This window comes from Anolis sagrei, chromosome 4 (genome assembly GCF_037176765.1).
Source record: "Anolis sagrei isolate rAnoSag1 chromosome 4, rAnoSag1.mat, whole genome shotgun sequence".
Taxonomy (NCBI): domain Eukaryota; kingdom Metazoa; phylum Chordata; class Lepidosauria; order Squamata; family Dactyloidae; genus Anolis; species Anolis sagrei.
The window spans coordinates 179346195-179365517 of record NC_090024.1 but is presented as its reverse complement, the minus strand read 5'-3'; the positions used below and the strand labels follow the sequence as shown (position 1 = coordinate 179365517).

General features: G+C 38.4%; 1 protein-coding gene across 3 annotated transcripts; it reads right to left on the bottom strand.

The window, feature by feature from the left end:
* Nucleotides 1–1898: 1898 nt before the first annotated feature.
* LOC132773866 (riboflavin-binding protein-like) lies at nucleotides 1899–18156 on the bottom strand. 3 transcript variants are annotated; one of them, XM_060773422.2, is made up of 7 exons: nucleotides 18056–18156; nucleotides 16018–16179; nucleotides 14028–14127; nucleotides 13573–13701; nucleotides 7318–7429; nucleotides 5305–5567; nucleotides 1899–3345 (listed from the first exon to the last, which is right to left on the bottom strand). In XM_060773422.2, the coding sequence occupies exons 2-6, from the start codon at nucleotides 16160–16162 to the stop codon at nucleotides 5322–5324; spliced, it is 732 nt and encodes a 243-aa protein (XP_060629405.2). In that variant the 5' UTR covers nucleotides 16163–16179; nucleotides 18056–18156; the 3' UTR covers nucleotides 1899–3345; nucleotides 5305–5321. The 3 variants fall into 3 exon arrangements, with proteins under 3 accessions (XP_060629405.2, XP_060629404.2, XP_067324007.1); XM_060773421.2 differs by having other exon boundaries at nucleotides 18040–18146; XM_067467906.1 differs by lacking the exon at nucleotides 18056–18156 and adding an exon at nucleotides 16318–16445.
* Nucleotides 18157–19323: the final 1167 nt, after the last annotated feature.

Genomic DNA, 19323 nt, shown 5'->3' with positions numbered 1-19323 from the left:
CGCTCTCCCTGGATTTGAACCTCCGACTTGTCGGTCTTCAGTCCTGCCAGCACAAGGGTTTAACCCATTGCACCACCAGGGGCTCCTACCAAATAAGGTTGTTAGACTACAGTATGAAAAGTTGCACTTGCCAAAATTCCTAACTCTACAGAAATGTAAGAAGTCAAGTTGTTGTTTACTGATATCTAGTCGACATTGATTTATGGCTCATTACTCTTTTCTATTTAGTCACCATAATATTACAATTTCTCATGTGAGTGAGGCAAATTGCAACTGCAGCAGTAAAATTGTTGGAAATTATTACCTTCTTCAAGCCTCCTCTATAATTAGTTTATCTATAATCCTGTTGCTTACTTATTGTATGTATGTTCTGATATGCAGCTTTCTTTCCTTGCTCTATGTTTTCCTATGAAGTTGTGGGAGGGGCTGCAGACCACATGATCTGCTCTGAGATGAGCATAGAGGACAGGCTTCTTTAGACTTTGGGACTGCTCAGTTCGCAGACTTGCAAACACTTGCCTGCTGTTTTTGTTGTCATAGAGATATTCTGACCAGATGGCACAGAAATTATCTCAAACATATCTGTAACTAACTGATAAGTTGTGTTCCTGAGTATGCTGAACACATGAAAGTTGTGAGTAAACCAAATGGGTTATTTTTTTTTTTACCAAATTTTTACCAAAGTCTACATTATTTTGTCTCTTGAGTGCATCATATAAAACAAGTTGTTTTATGTGAGAGTAGATATATTTTTGGGTATTAAGAAACACTTCTGAAGAACTGCTATTTAGGCACTGGCATATTCTCTGATTTCTAACAGCTCAGAGTCAATAGGTTATTCAGTCTAACAACTGAAGCCAAATTGCCTTGCATAATTACATTTGGTTGTATATCACTTGGGAAAATTCTACCAAAATGAGTTTTTGGCTCTCCTCTAAAAGTTATGCTTTTCTAAAAGGAAGAATGACTTTGCCTTGAACTTCAAACATGACGTTGCTCTTTTCCACTGCTCTCCCGGTGGGAAACAGACTATAAAGCATTTATTTTCAAAAGACACATAATCTGTTAATTAACTTCTTTTGTGAAAAGAACACCTTCCAATGGTCTCCCACCAGAAGCACTCCAGGAAAGGATAAGTGATGAGTTCAAGGCAAATAGTTGCAATTTGCCTGTCTGATGAAATTAACTCAATTGATTGGTACTAAAACAACCCATTGCAACAGATGGGTTGGTAACTAGGTTGAACAAATATTTGTCATGATATTTGATCTCTGAAATGTTTGATTTAGAGAAATGTTGTATTTCAGCCCAAGACTGTTTGCACTTCAATGAGGCAACTTGTTTGTATGGGCAAATGATTTGAATATTGTCAAAACTCAATGCCATGTAGTGTTCATGTTTGTATGTCTCACTTCCCCCTTTGGGAACAATCATCTTGCTTAAAAGATAAAGGGCTTAACAAGAGAATTAACGGAGGAGTGTGTGTCATGAATTCATCACAGCTGTGTGGGGGAGAGGAGAACCAAATGCTTAATGTGCCAAGGGCATTTCCATTCCATTTCCAGCTAGAAAATAATGTATGGACAGAAGAATTACTGTAGATTCAGAATTAAAGGGATGTGGTCCTATATTATAGAGCTGCAGAGGAGTTTGAAGGGGGAGAATGCTTCTGGAACATGGCCATACAGCCCGGGAAACTCACAGCAACCCATTGAAAGTCTGTGTTAGGGTGTATGTAAGTGACTTCAAGTTGCCCATTGACTCAGGGCAGCCCCATGCATTTCTTAGGCAGCCTATAAATATTTTTCTTCTGTTTTAGTTGCATCACAAAACAGTGGTCAGGGCTCTACACCAGCTCCACTCATTGCTTCTCTTGGCACATAAGACATGAGTCCTACTTCATATAGGCACATAGAAAGTATATTTTATTTCTGAGCAATCAACAAACAGCTTAAAAGTATCAAGAATTTCCAGTTCCCTTTGCTTTGATTGTATCTGCATATTCCCAGGTTGACATCAGGTCCTCTCACTAGATCAGGTGTTACCTACAATCTCATGCAACATTTCAGAAACTGAATTTCACTAGTATCCATTGAGCCTTTCTAAAAATTATTCAGGAATTATAGTCAAAGTGCTTTAGCAATGTTATACAAATAAAGGATTAGGATAAATTTGTTTTAAGTGCTAACATTTGTCTTTTCCTTATGCAACCTCCTGGAATTTGTGTCTTGGAGACAATCATTGTGTTTACTAGACAGTTGCCATCTTTAGTGGATCTGAGACAGCGGAAGCATACAAAGTAAGCAACATTTAATTTTGGAAAGTACTGGGTCAATTTAAACTGACATAAGCAGTGAGAATTAAGATATTTGGTGACACAGGAAGCTACCAAGAAATACTTTGTAATGAGAATGTCAAATAGATCTCCAAAATAACATTGACTTGTACAAGAGCAAACCTGGGACTTTCAGAGAGCTTATTTTTTACCCATCTGGAATTAGCCTAATTTTGATAGCTTCAACAGACCTTAATAATATGTTTCTGCCAGATTCCTTGAAAAGCCTTTATGTAACCTATTACAGCAATTTAAAAACCACCAATTAATATGAATGGCTGTCCATATTTTTGGCAGGTCATCCTATGTGTGCGAACAGCCTGTCTTCTCCATTTGGATTGTCTGAAAGGTCATATTTCAAAAATTGTATTTCCAGGTACACCAGAAGTTAACAAAAGGCAATATATTGGATCAAAGGGCCCTTCTACAAAGGCCCTAAAATGCAGAAGAAACCAGGATAAAAAGGAGTGGGTGGATAATGACGCTTAAGGAAAATACACGCTGATTTGGATGTAACAGCTGAAAAACACATGCACTAAACTCTATTTTGGCAAAAAATACTAAACATGATTCTAATGTCTTAAAAGAAATCTGTGAGTTTCCTGGACTAGGGACAAAGATAAGGATACCAGGAAGGTGTAATTGTTTTAAACACAAATACTGCCATTATGAAATAGTAAACACATCTGTCACAAAGAAATACAAAAGTAGCTTCATGTGTCTCTGATGTTTCTACTACAGCTATCCACATAGCTGATGAGACAGCTGTCCTGTCTGGTTATGCAAATGGCTGCAGTGGTCATATCAAATAAATGTTTCCCATCCCTCCTATCCAAGACAGTCTGATGCACAAACAGCCTTTGAACAATTTGTTACTAGCACAATTAAAATGAACAAACAGTGTCATTAGGGGAGGTGTGCCTAGAAAGAAGTTGTCTTATGTTTGGTCCTAGCAACTTTACTGCAGTTGGATCTTTTGCTGATGAAAGGATTGTCGAATTCCCAAGACTCTGTAACGAATGAATAAAGAACAAAGCAATCAAATTTCATCTTCAGATTACACAGTCCCCTTTTATAATGGCATTGTTTAATGACACTTTATTCCAAAGCTATACCTTGTTCTGATAATGTAGATTAAAATGCCCACTTCCTCAGGGCCCTTCCACACAGCCCTATATCCCAGAATATCAAGGCAGAAAATCTCACATTATCTGAGTGTGGACTCAGATAACCCAGTACAAAGCAGGTATTGTGTGGAAGGGCCCATAATGACCCAGGTCCCTTCCACCCAGCCATATAACCCAGAATATCAAGGCAGATATATCCACTATATCTGCTTGGAACTGGATTATCTGAGTCCACACTGCCATATATTCCAGTTCAAAGCAGAAAATGTGGGATTTTATTCAGCTGTGTGGAAGGGGCCTCAGCAAGCGGAATTAAATTCCCAGTTCAAGGTTCAAATCCACTGGAGTGGTCCAAAGGTTCTGACAGGAACAGCTGCCTCTGTTGAGAGCCAACCTTGGGCGACTCCCTAGTTTCTTATGTTGAAAAGCTGGGATCAGACCATTGCTCTGACTGCTAGGTCAATGCACTCAGCACAGATGTTGCCAAATAGAGCTAAGAGCGAGTGCTGAAACGGCCTTGTCCTCCAATTCTTGGACATATTAGGACTTTCAGGTGCACTTTTTCCATGGCCACACGTGTATTCATTAACTGGCTTTACAATTTTATGATACACTGTACAAGTACATTAGTTCAGTGATTAAGCTGGCTGATATTTAATTTTGTCTTTTCATGAAATGGTCTCTCCCCGATGGACAAGGCCTCGTAGTTCAATAAAATCACACTGAAGCCAGGATTCAAGCTTTACAACTAGCTATTAGCAGCATCCATCTTGGTTATATAAAGATTTGACTATTACAAGATGATTTATCTGGAACTGTCTAGTAGTTTCGATTTGACAAGAAAAAAGCAACAGGCAGAATGTTCATGGGAACAAAGCCGCATAAAAGAATTGCACCCATTTTAGAACATTTACAGAAGTTAATATATTTCCATGAACAAGTCAGAGTATTGATTACTGACCATAGTCCTAAATGGCTTGAGTCCAGGCTTGTGCCTAAAAGACACATCCCATGGCATTTGTTTCTTTATGGAAAGGGCCCTTCTTTGCACCCAAAAATGTGTTGATACTGCATTGCTTGGGACCCCTAAGGGCCCTTCCAGACAGGTCCTATATCCCAGGATCTGGTCCCAGGTTTTCTGTTTATTCCAGATTATCTGGCAGTGGGAACTCATATAATCAAGTTTAAAGTAGAGATCAGATCTTGGGATATAGAGGGCCCTTCCACACAGCCCTATATCCAGAATATCGAGGCAGAAAATCCCACAATATCTGCTTTGAACTGGGTTATCTGAGTCCACTCTCAGATCATGTGGGATTTTCTGCCTTGATATTCTGGGATATAGAGGTGTGTGAAAGGGCCCAGAGACTGTCTGGAAGGGTCCTAAGAAGGCAATTTCTGTGACTATACCCCAGTTGGATGGGAGACCACCAGCAAATGCCAGGTGCTGTAGGCTATATTTCAGAGGAAGAGAATGGCAAAAGACCTCTGAGTATTCCTTGCCTTTTAAAAATCTATGAAATTTTTGGGCCACCAAAAGTGGACAGGCAACATGTGGGAGCTCATTACAGCATAAGTTTCTTTACATTCCTTTTCTTTCAGCTTCTGCCAATGACTGAGAACAATGTTGCTCAACCAAGTTTTTTTTGTTAGTGTAGGTATTTTTTATTTAATTTCAAATTATTTGCAGTAATGTCTGTTTTCTGGGATTTAAATTACTTAGTCAGATTGGGTTTTCATGTTCTTGTGGTTGTCAATTATATGTTTGTGTATGTATTTCAAATGTCTCTATTTAAAAGGTACCCAGTTTCATCTATCTTGATTTTTTAAAATGATGCTTACCTCTTCTACCACTGACATTATATTCCTGTGGCGTCTTCTCTTATCTCTTCCACCTGCTTTATTTTGTCTGTCTGGAGGTGACACAGTTCTTCATCATCTTTAGTGGTGGAGGTGGTTGTGCTACTATTGGAAGACCTCTCCTTCATGATTTTGATCACTTTATCATCCATTTCATTCATCTGCAGGCAGAGGCAGTTGGAATCGCTAACTTTGAGTGAAATGCCCCACATGGTCTCGCACATGTCAGTCCCATTGGTATACATCTGTGTGTCAGAGAGGAAAAAACTTGTCATGCTTAGAACATTCAATCCTGAGGTGTATTGTCATCAAGCAGTTATGAATGAGCTAATCTGAGATCTGGTTTGTCAGTATAAAGGTGACAAGTACAAGACTTAGCACTGGAAACAACTGGTTTGGGATAAATAATATTACCCGTATTTACTTAAGTCTAATGCACCATTGAATCTAATACACACCTCAGTTTTCAAAACCCTGAAACCAAAAGAAGTATTTGCTGGCTAATGTGCAGCAGCAAAAAGTGCACTCTTTGTAATTTGGCCAGAAAAGCTGCACATTACAGTGTCTGCCTGCTTATAATTCCTTATTTAAAAACAAAAGCGTTTGAACACCAAAGTTTTCAGCAAAGAAAAAAACCCCTTGGGGTGCATGTGCTGTAGAATCAGTCCACTTCAACTGCCTTGGCTCAGTGCTATGGGCTTATAGGGGCTATAGTTTGGGATCATGGGGGGGGGGGGGGGGTGTGTGCCAAAGAATACTGATGCCTCACCAAACTACATATCCCAGCATTGCATAGCATTGAGTCATGACAATTAAATTAGAGATAACTTCCCTCAAAGTAATTTTCCCTTTGGCTTTGGTCAGCACTAAGATTATCATATTATGTAAATATAATGTGCAATTTAATTTTGGAAGATAATTTTGCAAAAAAAAAAAAGTGAGCATTAGATTAGAGTAAATGCAGTAATTCCCCATTCTGTCAGCCATTTGCACACATAAGAGGGAAAATTGTTGATACATTTACTATAAGTGTTAAAAGTATGTAGGTTGTGGGAAGAACCAGAATCAAATCCTTTATGTACTGTCCAATTCTATTCCTTTTTGGCTTCTGGCTACTTTTATTTTCCATTATAGACCAACACAATCCTCAAATTTCTTAATGTCCCTGAGAATGTAACTTACACTATGAAAAAACATTGCCCAGTTAATAAAATCCCACATTATCTGCTTTGAACTGGAATATATGGCAGTGTAGATTCAGATAATCCAGTTCAAAGCAGATATTGTGGATTATCTGCCTTGATATTCTGGGTTATTTGGCTGTGTGGAAGGGTCCCTAGTCTGCCATTTTTGTTGCCCCTGGTATTGTGGCTAGTGCTAAATCATGGACCGAGGAGAGTAACATAATGATAGAGCCTTGAGTCAGAAATGTTGGGACCTACTCTCTGGAATAAGCAAGAGGGCTCCTATTCAGTGCCAGTTGGCTTGCCACATTATGACATATGTAATCAAGGTGACCAGAGCTGGGAGTTGACTCATAGTTTCTTTCTGTTTGAAAAAAGGTCTCCCTTAGACATCAAACAGCCCAAGAAGGCCAATGCCAACACAAAATGGCGTCACTAGCAGCATTCATACTAAAACCAAAGTTCCCTACCAAAATGGTACAAATATTTTTGGGGAGAAGGTAGCAGGGAATGCAGCCCTTTAAGGTCCCATGGAGAGCCAGTATGTCACCCCCTTACAAAATCTTTGTGGCTTCCCACCATGCCTTATGCTAACAATTGATCTTTCAAGTGTTTTTATAGTGCAGTTAATATGTGTGTACTGACCCTATTTTCTATTAAAATATACTAGAATTCTGGAATGGTCCAAGTGGATAAATTTCTTACTGAAGCATGGTTTGTTAATTTTACATCTTTCTTATTTAAGTTCATCTTCTGGTTGCTTCACACATGAGCTTTGTCTGTGGCTTATGAGTAGCTTATGATACACTACCTGTCTGTAAGAGATGCACTCATTCCTACAGTGATTTTCTCCTCTTTCATCAATCTCCCAGTCAGTCAGATGGTTCTTGACACAGGTGAGATCATTCTTACAAGCGTCATACCTACAAAGTGAGGAAAGAGACAAATTGCAAGAGGTTGCTTTGCTTTGCGAAGTCCCTCTTGATAGAACACAGAAGGCATGTAGGCTTATTAATCATTTTATTACATTCAGTTCACTCTCTGTGTGTGCAGGAGTAAATAACTGGCATATTAGTAAACTGGCAGTCAGCAATATACAAAGTTATTTCCCACCTGGCAATGATTTCAGTCAGTCAACAGTTGCTCTGATCTTATTTTTTGCTAAATGAATGCCTAAAGATTAACTACTTACTTACTTACTTCTACTTAGGTGATCCCTCATTGTCCAAGTATGAAGGCCTTCCAAGTGTAGTGTCTTGGCAGTGGATACATAGGTGACTGTAGAGCCCTATTTTTGACTCACGTTTTTCCACAATGAGGACATCAGTTTCCAGGCGGAAAATGGTTCCGGTCAGGGTTGGCTTGACACGCCTTCCTCTTGACATGTTTCTCCCTTTTGCCCTCCATTTCTGCCTCTTCAAATTCCGCAGCACTGCTGGTCACAGCTGACTTCCAGTTAGAGTGCTCAAGGGCCAGGGCTTCCCAGTTCTTTGTGTCTATGCCACAGTTTTTAAAGGTTAGCTTTAAGCCCATCTTTAAATCTCTTTTCTTGTCCACCAACATTCCATTTTCTGTTCTTGAGGTGGGAGTAGAGTAACTGCTTTGGGAGACAGTGGCATTTGGAAAACATGGCCTGTCCAGCGGTGTTGATGGCGGAGGAGCATCACTTAAATGCTGGTGGTCCTTGCTTCTTCCAGGACGCTGACATTTGTCCACCTGTCTTCCCAAGAGATTTGCAGGATTTAGGCGAGGCAACGCTGATGGAATCATTCCAGAAGTTGAGTGTGACATCTGTACACAGCCCACATTTTGCAAGCCTGTCATAGGTTGGGAGGACAATAGCTTTATAAACAAGCACCTTGGTATCCCTGCGGATGTCCTAATCCTCAAATACTATCTGCTTCATTTGGTGAAATGCTGCACTCACAGAGCTCAGGCAGTGTTGCATTTCAGTGTCAAAGTTGACTTTTGTGGAGAGTGGCTGCCAAGGTAGCTGATATGGTCAACATTTCTAACATAACTAAAGATCAACATATTTATAGCAATTAGGCTTTGAAGTTAGAGTCGAAGGAGTATAATGAATAGTATGAAGCATAGGACTGCTGAGATCATTTGGGTGCACTACTGGATATACGTTTCAAGAACCCTAATAGATAACTTAAACTGTGGTTAATAGCAAATCCTATGTTTTGGCTATTTAGGGACCAGAAGATATTCCGTCTGAACATTAGGAAGAACTTCCTGACAGTGAGATCTGTTCAACAGTGGAACTCTCTGCTTCAGAGTGTGATGGAAGCTCCTTCCTTGGAAGCATTTAAACAGAAGTAGGATGGCCATCTGTTGGGGATGTTTTGATTGTGCTTTTCCTGCATGGCAGGGGGCTGGACTAGATGGCCCATGTGGTCTCTTCCAGCTCTTTGATTCTACAACAGAAGAGGAAGAGGAAGCAGCTATTGCCTATACTTATTCATTCCTTTATCTCATTGTCTACTTTAGCCTCTTCCTTTCTTGCAGCCCTGAATGACTAGATTCCTATTTAATGCAGCAAGAAGGGGGCAGAGTGAATAAAAGGACTTTTTTTTTATTTACAGAGCATGCCTCTAGGTTGCAGTCTGGTAACAAAAAGTATGACATCTCAGTCATGATTAATTGTGCTGTACGTGACATGGAGGTTCAGTTTTTCAAAGTCACATAATACAGGCAGGAATTATATAACTACTGTTCCAGTTGATATTCTTGGTTAAAATAAAGGAAACCGCAGACCAAGACACTGAGGGCCGAAGGAAGGAAGAAGGCAGCATGTCTCTAATCCTCTTTCCAGAGAGGATGAGGAGAAGCATCCAATTGCCTACGCTTTCCGCAGCCTTCACAAAGGGACATTGTGAAGAAGAGGACACTTGTTCTATTATTTCTAATTCAGGAAAAAAGAGAAGTGCAGAAGAAGGATGTATTTTTACTTCTCCCAATGTAAAAGTAAAGGGAAGAATCTGCACACAACCTCCTTCCTCTTCTGCAACTCTTTCCTCTTCTCTAGAGAAGTCTTTCTAGAATGGGTACCTCAGGGAGTATATTAATTATTGTATGGGAGGAAGGTGCAAAAGTAAGAGAAAAATCAAACACAAAGGAATACAGAGCGATAATAATATATACATACATAGAGAAAGAAAACAAAAGAAAACAAACATGGATGACTGAAAGAATACACAGAGAATGGAGAAAAATGTCTATTTAGCTACATATAATGGAGGGTGGGGGGAAGCATACTACTCCCTCCAAAGGATAGGGCATCAAAAGCCCCGCCTGTGCCAATGTTCCCATTCTTGGTAGCAGATAGGATGGGCTTCCCTTCCTCACAGTGCTTTTCCTGGCAGCCATTTCTTCCCTACTCCCATCATGCATGCTAATAAAGAAGTCATATAAATTATTTAAATTGGAGCGGGAGTTGGGTGGGGGAGAAGAGCCCGAACGGATGAGTATAGCAGCAGGTATCATGACATCTGAAGATATCCTTTTGGGAATACTACTTTTAGGTTGCTGTGAGTTTTCCAGGCTGTATGACCATGTTCCAGAAGCATTCTCTCCTAACGTTTCACCCACATCTATGGCAGGCATCCTCAGAGCAATGAAGCTGTAAGGCAATTCAGTGCTAATCAAGGTGGTCAATTGCAACATTCACACTTGCCTCAAGCAGACAAGAGTTCTTTCTCCCACCATATAAATGCCACAGATATATAAACCTCACTTGCCTAGTTTCCAACAGACCTCACAACCTCCAAGGATGCCTGCCGTAGATGCAGGTGAAATGTCAGAAGAGAATGCTTCTGGAACATGTCCATACACCCCGGAAAACTCGCAGCAACCCAGTGATTCCAGCTATGAAAGCCTTCAACAACACAATACTACTTTTGTTAAAATAAAAGGAAAAGCTTCACCCTCAGTCAAGCTATTAGAAATACTTGTGAGCTGGCTTTTACTGAATCTTGTAGCCTACTTCCAATTTCTGCAATCATGCATATTAAAATTGCTGATTTCAATGAAAGATTGCATACATTTGCAGTCCTAATTTTCTTAGTTTTCCAGTTCCATTCTCCAGTTTTGGAGGAAAGGTGACATACAAAAAAGTTAATTATCACCCTTTCTCATGAGAATTCGCAGCCTACCAAGGCAGAGAGCTCATTATAAACTACATTATGCTCTGAACTATTCTTCCCTCGCGTTCTGTAATCTTCCATCTTATTCCCTGAATAAAGCACTTCCCACAGACGATAATCTGTTTCAGGATTTGTACTCCATTTTAAAAAGGCACTTGAGAAAACTCAGTTTTAAAGTGTGATGAAGTTTGCAAGTATATCCGGAGAAAACCACATGGTGCCAACTGTCAAAGAAACGGAATAATAATAAAGAAGTAATGCTCTGACTTCTTTGCTTTGCCAAAAATCTGTTTTCATTTAAAACAAATCCTTATGTCAAAGCAAAGAATTATTAAATGTGTCAAGTTCACAATTTCCTCTGCAGCTGTCCAAGGACTCTTTGGCAGATGGGTTGTAAAGGGAAGCTGCCCCTAGAGCTCTCCAAAATCCATAGACAGGCTGAAAGATGAGCTTTAGGAGCAGGCAATCCTGAGCCAACAGGAAGCTTGACATGAGTTTTTTTTATTTAAAAGCCAAGCTCTTACTTTCTCAGATAATAACTGCAAAAATTATCCTTTGCAAAGATGCAGGAGATGTTAAAGCAAATACATCTGTAGGATGAGGGAGAAGTAACATTTCCTTAGATGCCATGTCACATATGAAAGACATTCTAGCATATGTAATAAGCAGCCATTAAGCTTCAGCGATACAGGATATATAGAGACATTGTCCAAAACTCTTAAGTGAATACATTTCTATTGGGAAAATGCCTAAAAGGCTGGAGTTGGGGCTAGAGGCCCCAAGCCAAATCCTGAGGATTCTGTGTCATCCACAGAATTGCTATATTTACATCGGATTATTGACAGTTAGAGGAATCAAGGATGGACTACTGCAATGCGCTCTATGTGGGGTTGCCTTTGAATACTGTTCGGAAGCTCCAAGTGGTCCAACGGGCAGCAGCCAGATTTCTAACTGGGGCATACAACTCCCCTGTTATGCCATCTCCACTGGCTGCAAGTTTGCTACCGAGCACAATTCAAAGTGCTGGCCTTAGCCTATAAAGCCCTAAAGGGTTATGGCTCAGCTTACCTGTCTGAAAGTATAGCCCTCTATGATCCACCTTGGAGATTAAGATCCTCTGGGAAGGCCCTGCTCTCACTTCCACCTCCCTCGGAAGCGCGACTCGTGGGGACGAGAGATAGTGGTGGCTCCTCGGCTATGGAATTCCCTTCCTAGTGGAATTAGAGCAGTCCCCTCCCTCCTGACCTTCAGGAAGAAAGTAAAAATGTGGTTTTGTGACCAAGCTCTCAGGCAGCAATGTTTTTAGTGCAGTAATAGAATAAGAAATTGTGAACGGGCCAATGGAACGGATACGGATTTGATTTTGAATGGTGTGATTTTAATAATTGTTTTTAAATTGTGTTACTTAATGGATGGGTTTAAATACAAATTTATTGTATTATCAATGTTTTAACTCTATATTTTATGTCTAATGTTATTTTAGTTTATGTTTTAATATGGTTAGGTTTTTAATTTATAGTTATATGTTATAGTCTAGCTATTATGTTTTGGTTTTCACATGTATGCATGGTATTGAATTTTGCCATTATTATGTTGGAAACTGCTTTGAGTTCCCTCAGGGGGAGAAAAGCGGTCTATAAATGCAGTACATAAATAAATAATAACTCACTTTTACAGTAATAAGACTGCTATCCTAAAATCTCTAGCAGCAGCAGATCCCGTCTGATTTTGGAAGTTAAGCAGAGTCAGACCTGGTTAGTACTTGGATGTGAGATCACCAATGAATATCAGGTATTGTATGCTTTTCATAGACAAACCTCTTTGCCTACGAAAACCCTTTGAAGTGCATGAGTCACAATAAATCAGCAAGTAACATGAAGGCAGACACAAATAATATTTCCAGAATGAAAACTGAAAATGGTCCCTATATATTTAATGGTTGTGTAAAAGACAGAATTTCACCAGGTGTTTTGCTCATTATCTGGTTGCATGACAAGCAATATTTGCTGAAATGCCCACTTCTATACAACCATTAAAGTTATTGAAACTCTCCAGTTTTCAGTCTGGCAACCATAATTGCTATATTTCTGATATATTGCTCATAACAATAAGCATTAACCCAAAAAGTTACATTTGCTTCACCCAGTATTCTAATGTCCACCAGAACTGTTGGATTTGCTACACACTTGTGTCTTTCCAGGAATCACAAATCAAAAGCCTTACTGGGTATGAGTGGCCTTCACTCTGGAAGTTAATACTAAATTATAGTAAGTTTATACACTTAACCCAACTTCTATTACAATAAAGAAAGGGATTGTTTCATGTTGGAAAGCATTAGATGCCAATCCAGTTTGTACATACACAGCAATGAGATCAACAGAATACAACAACAATTACACCAGAGGAAATGTTATGCAGTGAATGTAACATGATATCTTGAATATCAGTGCCCTCACCAATGAACCACTTCATTATTTTAACATTTAAATCACATTTTGTCCCTTCAGAGTGTAATCCTACATGGGATCGCAACTGTTCAGAGGAAATGATAGGGCTTCACCTTCTGGTATGGTCCCGTCCTCTCTCTTAAATCTTTGTGATTTAGAATGTGTTCATATAGGCTGATGGAGACCTGGGCCTTTCACACTACACAGTTATAGCAGTGTGGCTCCATTTCAACTCCCATTACAACATTCGGTCAAATCCTGAGACTTGCAGTTTGGAATGGAGTGCTTTAAATTATCTGCCAGAGAGCTTTAATGCTTCAACAAACTATAAACCCTGCAAACCCATTGCAATTAAAGCAAAATCATAATGCTATGGTTGTATAGTATGGAAGGATCCAGCTCTCTTCTTTCACGTCATTATAAACATGTAGATGATAATGCCTGGCAGGCACAAAGCATCCAACCTACCAGTTATCACAGAATTTTTGGCACATGGGGACAGAATCAATAGCAGCTTCATATTGGTGGTGTGCCCAGAAAGCAGCATGCGGTGAGCACCTGTAAAAGCACTCAAGCTTCTTCATATAATCCTCACACCTATTATGTGAGAAAAAAAACAATGTTATTAGATGAAAAATGTGTTATTACACGTATCTCTCTCTGTATTATATGATGATTTTCCACTTTCTTAGGAAACAGCACTTTAGACAGAATATCAAGTGAAAACCTTGTACGGGCATATTTAAAAACTCATATGTATATATTCTTTTGGTACACAGGAGTGCTATATTCTACTATCTTTTATTTCATAAATGATGAGGCACTCTGAAGCATATGTTTTTGTGATTTGAAACACACACACAGTTCATACAGTAAGATATGAAAAATATGGCGAGGGGGGGGGGGGATAAGAAGTAACTTACGATTTACTGAGATTTCCACATCTGTTCCAGTAGGTGGTGTTTATTTTAATTACTGGAGAATGAGCTAATTCCTCTGTAATGTCTGCATGACAACAAGAGGCTGTAGGGAATTAAAAACAAGGAGAACATTATAAAGGCTTACTGTTTTACATGATCACAACTGTGAAGACTATGAACCTTTACAAGTTTGTACTAGTAGTCAGAAATGGGAAGTTGGTAGTTGCTTCTTTTCTTGATTGTGTAAAATAAAGAAGTAAAGTATTCCAGAAAATACCCAGATAGTTCATGATGTTCTTAACTCAAATTTGGAGTTTGTTTGCAAAAAGTACTAAAAATTAATTTTGGGAGACATCACATTTTGGCAAGGGATAGAATATTAACTACAGATTAAAACTATCAAAATGTATAAAATCACTTTGGTACAGAGCTTAGAAAATTGCATTCTATAGCAAAAGAATGCATATCCTTTTTTCAATTCTTGGAAAATTTGTTCAGAAGAATTTGGTACTTTTTGGAAACAAGCTCCACAAATGTTGGTATTGAAAATGATAATTTGATTGAATGAAATTATTGACAAGTCATATTGACATTTTTGTCTGTTGAGCAAGTAATTAAAGTTGTAATCATCTGTACATGTATTTTGCATGAGGAATACAATATTTTAATGTTTGAGCTAGTTTCAATGAGTATTAAAACAATTTATCAGCAGTTGTCAAACTGACGACAACACTGTTGTCACATATTTGTATCATAGACCACCTTTTGTATAGGAGTGACATTTATTAATATACTATATTTTAACCCTGCCCTATCACACCCCACAGGGGACTCAGAGCGACTTCCAAATTGGCAATATTCAATGACATACAAACTGAAGATTTGAAAAAGGATGCGATGATATGGTGGGTTAACTGGAGAGAGATGCGTCAGCAGCTGATGGCTGAGCATGCCAAGAGCCAGAGTTCTGATTGGCTGCTGCCTCTGACTAGCTGCTGAGACCAATGGTTCTAACTGTCATTTTTCCATTTTCTCGCTTTGGACAGTGAAGAGATAGTGCTGGCTGCCAACTATCTTGAAGACTGATCATTTTAAGACATGGGGCTTATTTTAAAGACTATATAAAAGGACTATTTGATCTCTCTGTTCTCTGCCTGAATTCAAAGAGATTGAAATATATATTGTTACGTTGTTTAAACTTTTGAACTAAAGTAAAAAGATACTGTTACTTGTTTCACAAGCCTGAGTGACATTTTATTATACTGCAGGATACATCTATATGCTTATTTACATTTACCATCCCTCACACAAACAACATATATCCATTATGTTGTTGTCTTTATCCATTATGTGCAGATAGCTGTTGCCATGTATCACAATTTCAATTAATAATGCAATACAGTAGATCCCTGTATTACATAAGGGATCCATTCTGAGACCATTCGTGTATTATGATTTTTGCATGATATCTGAAACCTTTCCCCCGGGTGCCAAATCTGGTGAGAAGACTCTGGGTCTTCAGCCATACACCACTCTCCACTGAGAAAGGAGTCTGTTTCATATAACTCAAACTGTGTAACATGAAGTCTCATAATATGAGGACCTACTGTACATTTTATGAATGAATTCCATGTAATGTTTACAGGCAACACAAATTTGTGTAAAACCCAAGGCATGTATAGCTTCAGGGTATCACACACTATTAAATTTAAAAAGTCTGAAATCATTTCTGGTATGAGTGGAAACCAATTGCTCTGTGGACTGAAATACATATTGATTAAATCAAAGCAGATGGTACTTCTACAGCTTATTTAAAAATGGATAAAGTGTTTTGCATTGGCTGTTATATAAACAAAATTAAAGTATTAAAACTCCAACAAATATTTCAATTCATCCTATTAATCTAGATGGCACCACAGGCAGCGAGGTCATATAAAGGCTAACGGTTTAAATCATTTTGCAAATGTTTTTCCACAGATTTCACAACACTTACATTTGGTATATAGGGTGCATTCTTTTAAGTTATTCTCTTCAGTAGGTCTCTGCTTATGATTACCTCCTCCCAGGCATTTTTGTTTCTTTTCGCTTACAGACACTGTTAAGCCCACAAAGAATAGGAGCATCCAAAATCTCAACATCTTCTTTTAAAATGTCCCTGTAACAGAAATATAATATTGTAGAGTCAGACAGCTTTCTTCAGGATCATGGTCAACCATAGTGACAAATATCAGAAATAAACAGTATTAAAACATAGCAGTGAATATAAATGCAAGAAAATAAATGTTGTGTTTACCCTGTGGAAACTATATATTCAAGTGGTAAAGAATTAATAATGTTGTACAAGATGATGATGTCATTAACACTGGGAATATAAACCAATTAGAGAAAATGTATCTTTAACTCATGTTTTTGCCTTCCGAGCTGAAGCAGTGGGGTGGTGAGTGGGGACAGGAACATCTATGATAGCCTACATGCCTCACATCCTCTGATTATGTAAGCACACATTATGCAAGAGGCCCATTTCACAAAGTGGATGAAAGCCTAAATTTGTACTCTGCCTCTGGCATGATTTTGGATCTGATCATCTCAGGCAGATCCTTCCTCCGGGGATATGATCAGATCAGGACAGGCAGCAGGGTCCCAATTCTGTGCTGCTGAGGAAACGTTCTGTGTTCAGAGTTGTTCTTTGTTCTAGGACACAAAACCGGGAAAGCAGCAGAGAATAAAATGTGACTGCTATGCAAAGTTTTTAGGGAAGATAGGTAGTAATAACAGTGGTAGCATCACCAGGTTGGAATTACATTCCATTTAGATGTGCCACAGAATTTGCTTTTTCCACAGCACAGTGTCATTGAAAAATTATAGCAATTAATTTTCTAGCCATTTTCCAGTAATATTTATGGGATGCCATTTCAACAGTTCAACCAGTTTATGCTAAAGGTAGGAATGGGACTAATGAGCTATTCTGATGAGCTAATTACATATTACAGCCAGCCCTCCATATTTATGGATTTTGCATCTATGGATTCCAGAAAGCAAACCTTGATTTTGCCATTTTATATAGGAACACTCTTGTGTTATGCCATTTAATATAATGGGACTTGAGCATCCATGGATTTTGGTATGAATAGGTAAGTCCATGTGTGCAACCTTTTACATTAGAAAAGGTAATAAACACCACCTGTTTGCCGTATCATAAAATGCACTGTAATTTATGGATTTCAGGCTATGTGCTTACTTGTCCTGATATTGAGTACTTTAAAAAAAAAAAGGGACGTAACAACCCACTATTCATATATGCATGGTGACTGCAATAGCATCAAGTTTCCTCAGTTCTATTCTGACTTGAAGTGGAACAAAATACTATATCACAGAGGCAAGTTCCAACTAATAATATTTTAATGGGAAGCCAAGGCCATTTTTAATGTATGGAAAGGTTTAAAATATCTCCACCGAATGCAATTTGCAGTGGCAGGGAAATTATAATAAATTTGCCAACTTTGATATAATACGGCAACCCCATTGACCTCCAAGTAATCATCAACCACTCTGCTCAGGCCTTACAAAGATAGAGCTGTGACTTCCTTCATTGTGATGCGGTTTTCCTCTTTTCCTACTGCTTTCTCCTTTCCCAAGCATTATAATCTTTTCTAGTAAGGCATCTTGTCTCATGGTAAGTACAAAGTATAGCAGTCTGTTTAACCATCTTGGCTTCTAGAAAAAGTTCAGGCTTGTCTGATAGAACATTGGGACATTATTTTCCCCCCTTTAACATCTCAATTGGGAGGAGGAAAAGAGTCAGGAACAATGCATGTGGCAGGATGGGAACACTTTCCTATCAATTTCTCCTTTCTTGTTAAAAGGGACATTTCTATGTTCAGGATGAACATAATTCCACGTAATGATGAGTAAAATCTGCACAAATAAGGACGTAGGAGCAGGATTCATCTGTACTCCCTCCCCACTTAAATGTCCTGTTGTAAACAAAATAAGGCAAAGACAAACCATTTCTTACCTCTTTGTTGAATTACCTTTTCTCTTTGAGACAGGCTGGAACCCAAAAGGCTGACCTCCTTTCTTTCCTCTATCTCTCTATATACTGTCTACCATCACGAGGCCACTGTTTGCCAAGAAAAGTTATCTAACCCTTTGCAAAGCTAACATCCTTATCTTAGGGTCAGTTCCAGTAGGGATGCTGACTGACTTGGCTTGGTGGATTTTGGACAGGCCCATAATCCAGTTCAGTACTTTGCCTCTAGCAAGCTTGTCACATCTCTCATGCAAAACACAGTTTTGTACAGAAGAAGGGTATATTGAAGCCAGACCATTTTGCCAATACAGCAGAACTTTCTTCTTCTCATCTCCGTTCTTCAAACTTCCCTCTGCATGGCATTCTCATATATGCTCTAGCATTTCCCAAGACCTCTGAGGAAGATGTAAAGGAGGATGTAAAGGGGAAGGAAGTTAATTTGCCTCTCAATTCTTCTGATGGAGCATACCAGTTAAATTATACTATTGATCTTGGCTTTTAGAACACCAAAACATTTCAGACATCTTTTATTATTTTTAATCATAATCTTTATTCCATCGAAACACACATGCACAAAAGCTACATATAAATACATATTGGGTTACTTTACCATCTATATAAATAAAAATGCAATGTTCATTTGTGGGGTTAACATAACTCAAAAACCACAATTGACACCAAATTTGGACACAATAATACCTATCAAGCCAACAAGTGACCATTGCTCATGAAAACACCGAAAAACACAGCGGAAGAGACTTTGAAAGCCAAACAATACAAAAATACATTACAATGCATGTGCAAAACCACATATATACACATATACACAAATCTATACACACACAAAACACATATACACAGACTGGGCCACGGCAACATGTGGCAGGGGACGGCTAGTACAAAATAAAATATCTAGCTTATATTATTCATGAACAACTAATCTACCTACTATTCCATTATCACCATCAAGAAGCTCACAAAAGTTGACTCCCCATTCTCCAAGTCAAAGAACTAAATCATTAATTTTTCAACTTCTCTTTTAATTTAATGTTAAACTACTTTCCCTCCAATTAAAAATAAAAAAATAATCATTATTATTATTCTTTATATAAGTCAAAAACAATTCCCAATCTTTCATAAATGTATTAAATGGGTTTTCTCTAATTAAATTAGATAATTTGTCAATTTCAGTCATTTAAAAATCTTCAAAATCCAGACTAATTTTTAATCATGTTGTAAAGATTATTCTCAACTGAGAATATTCATCAC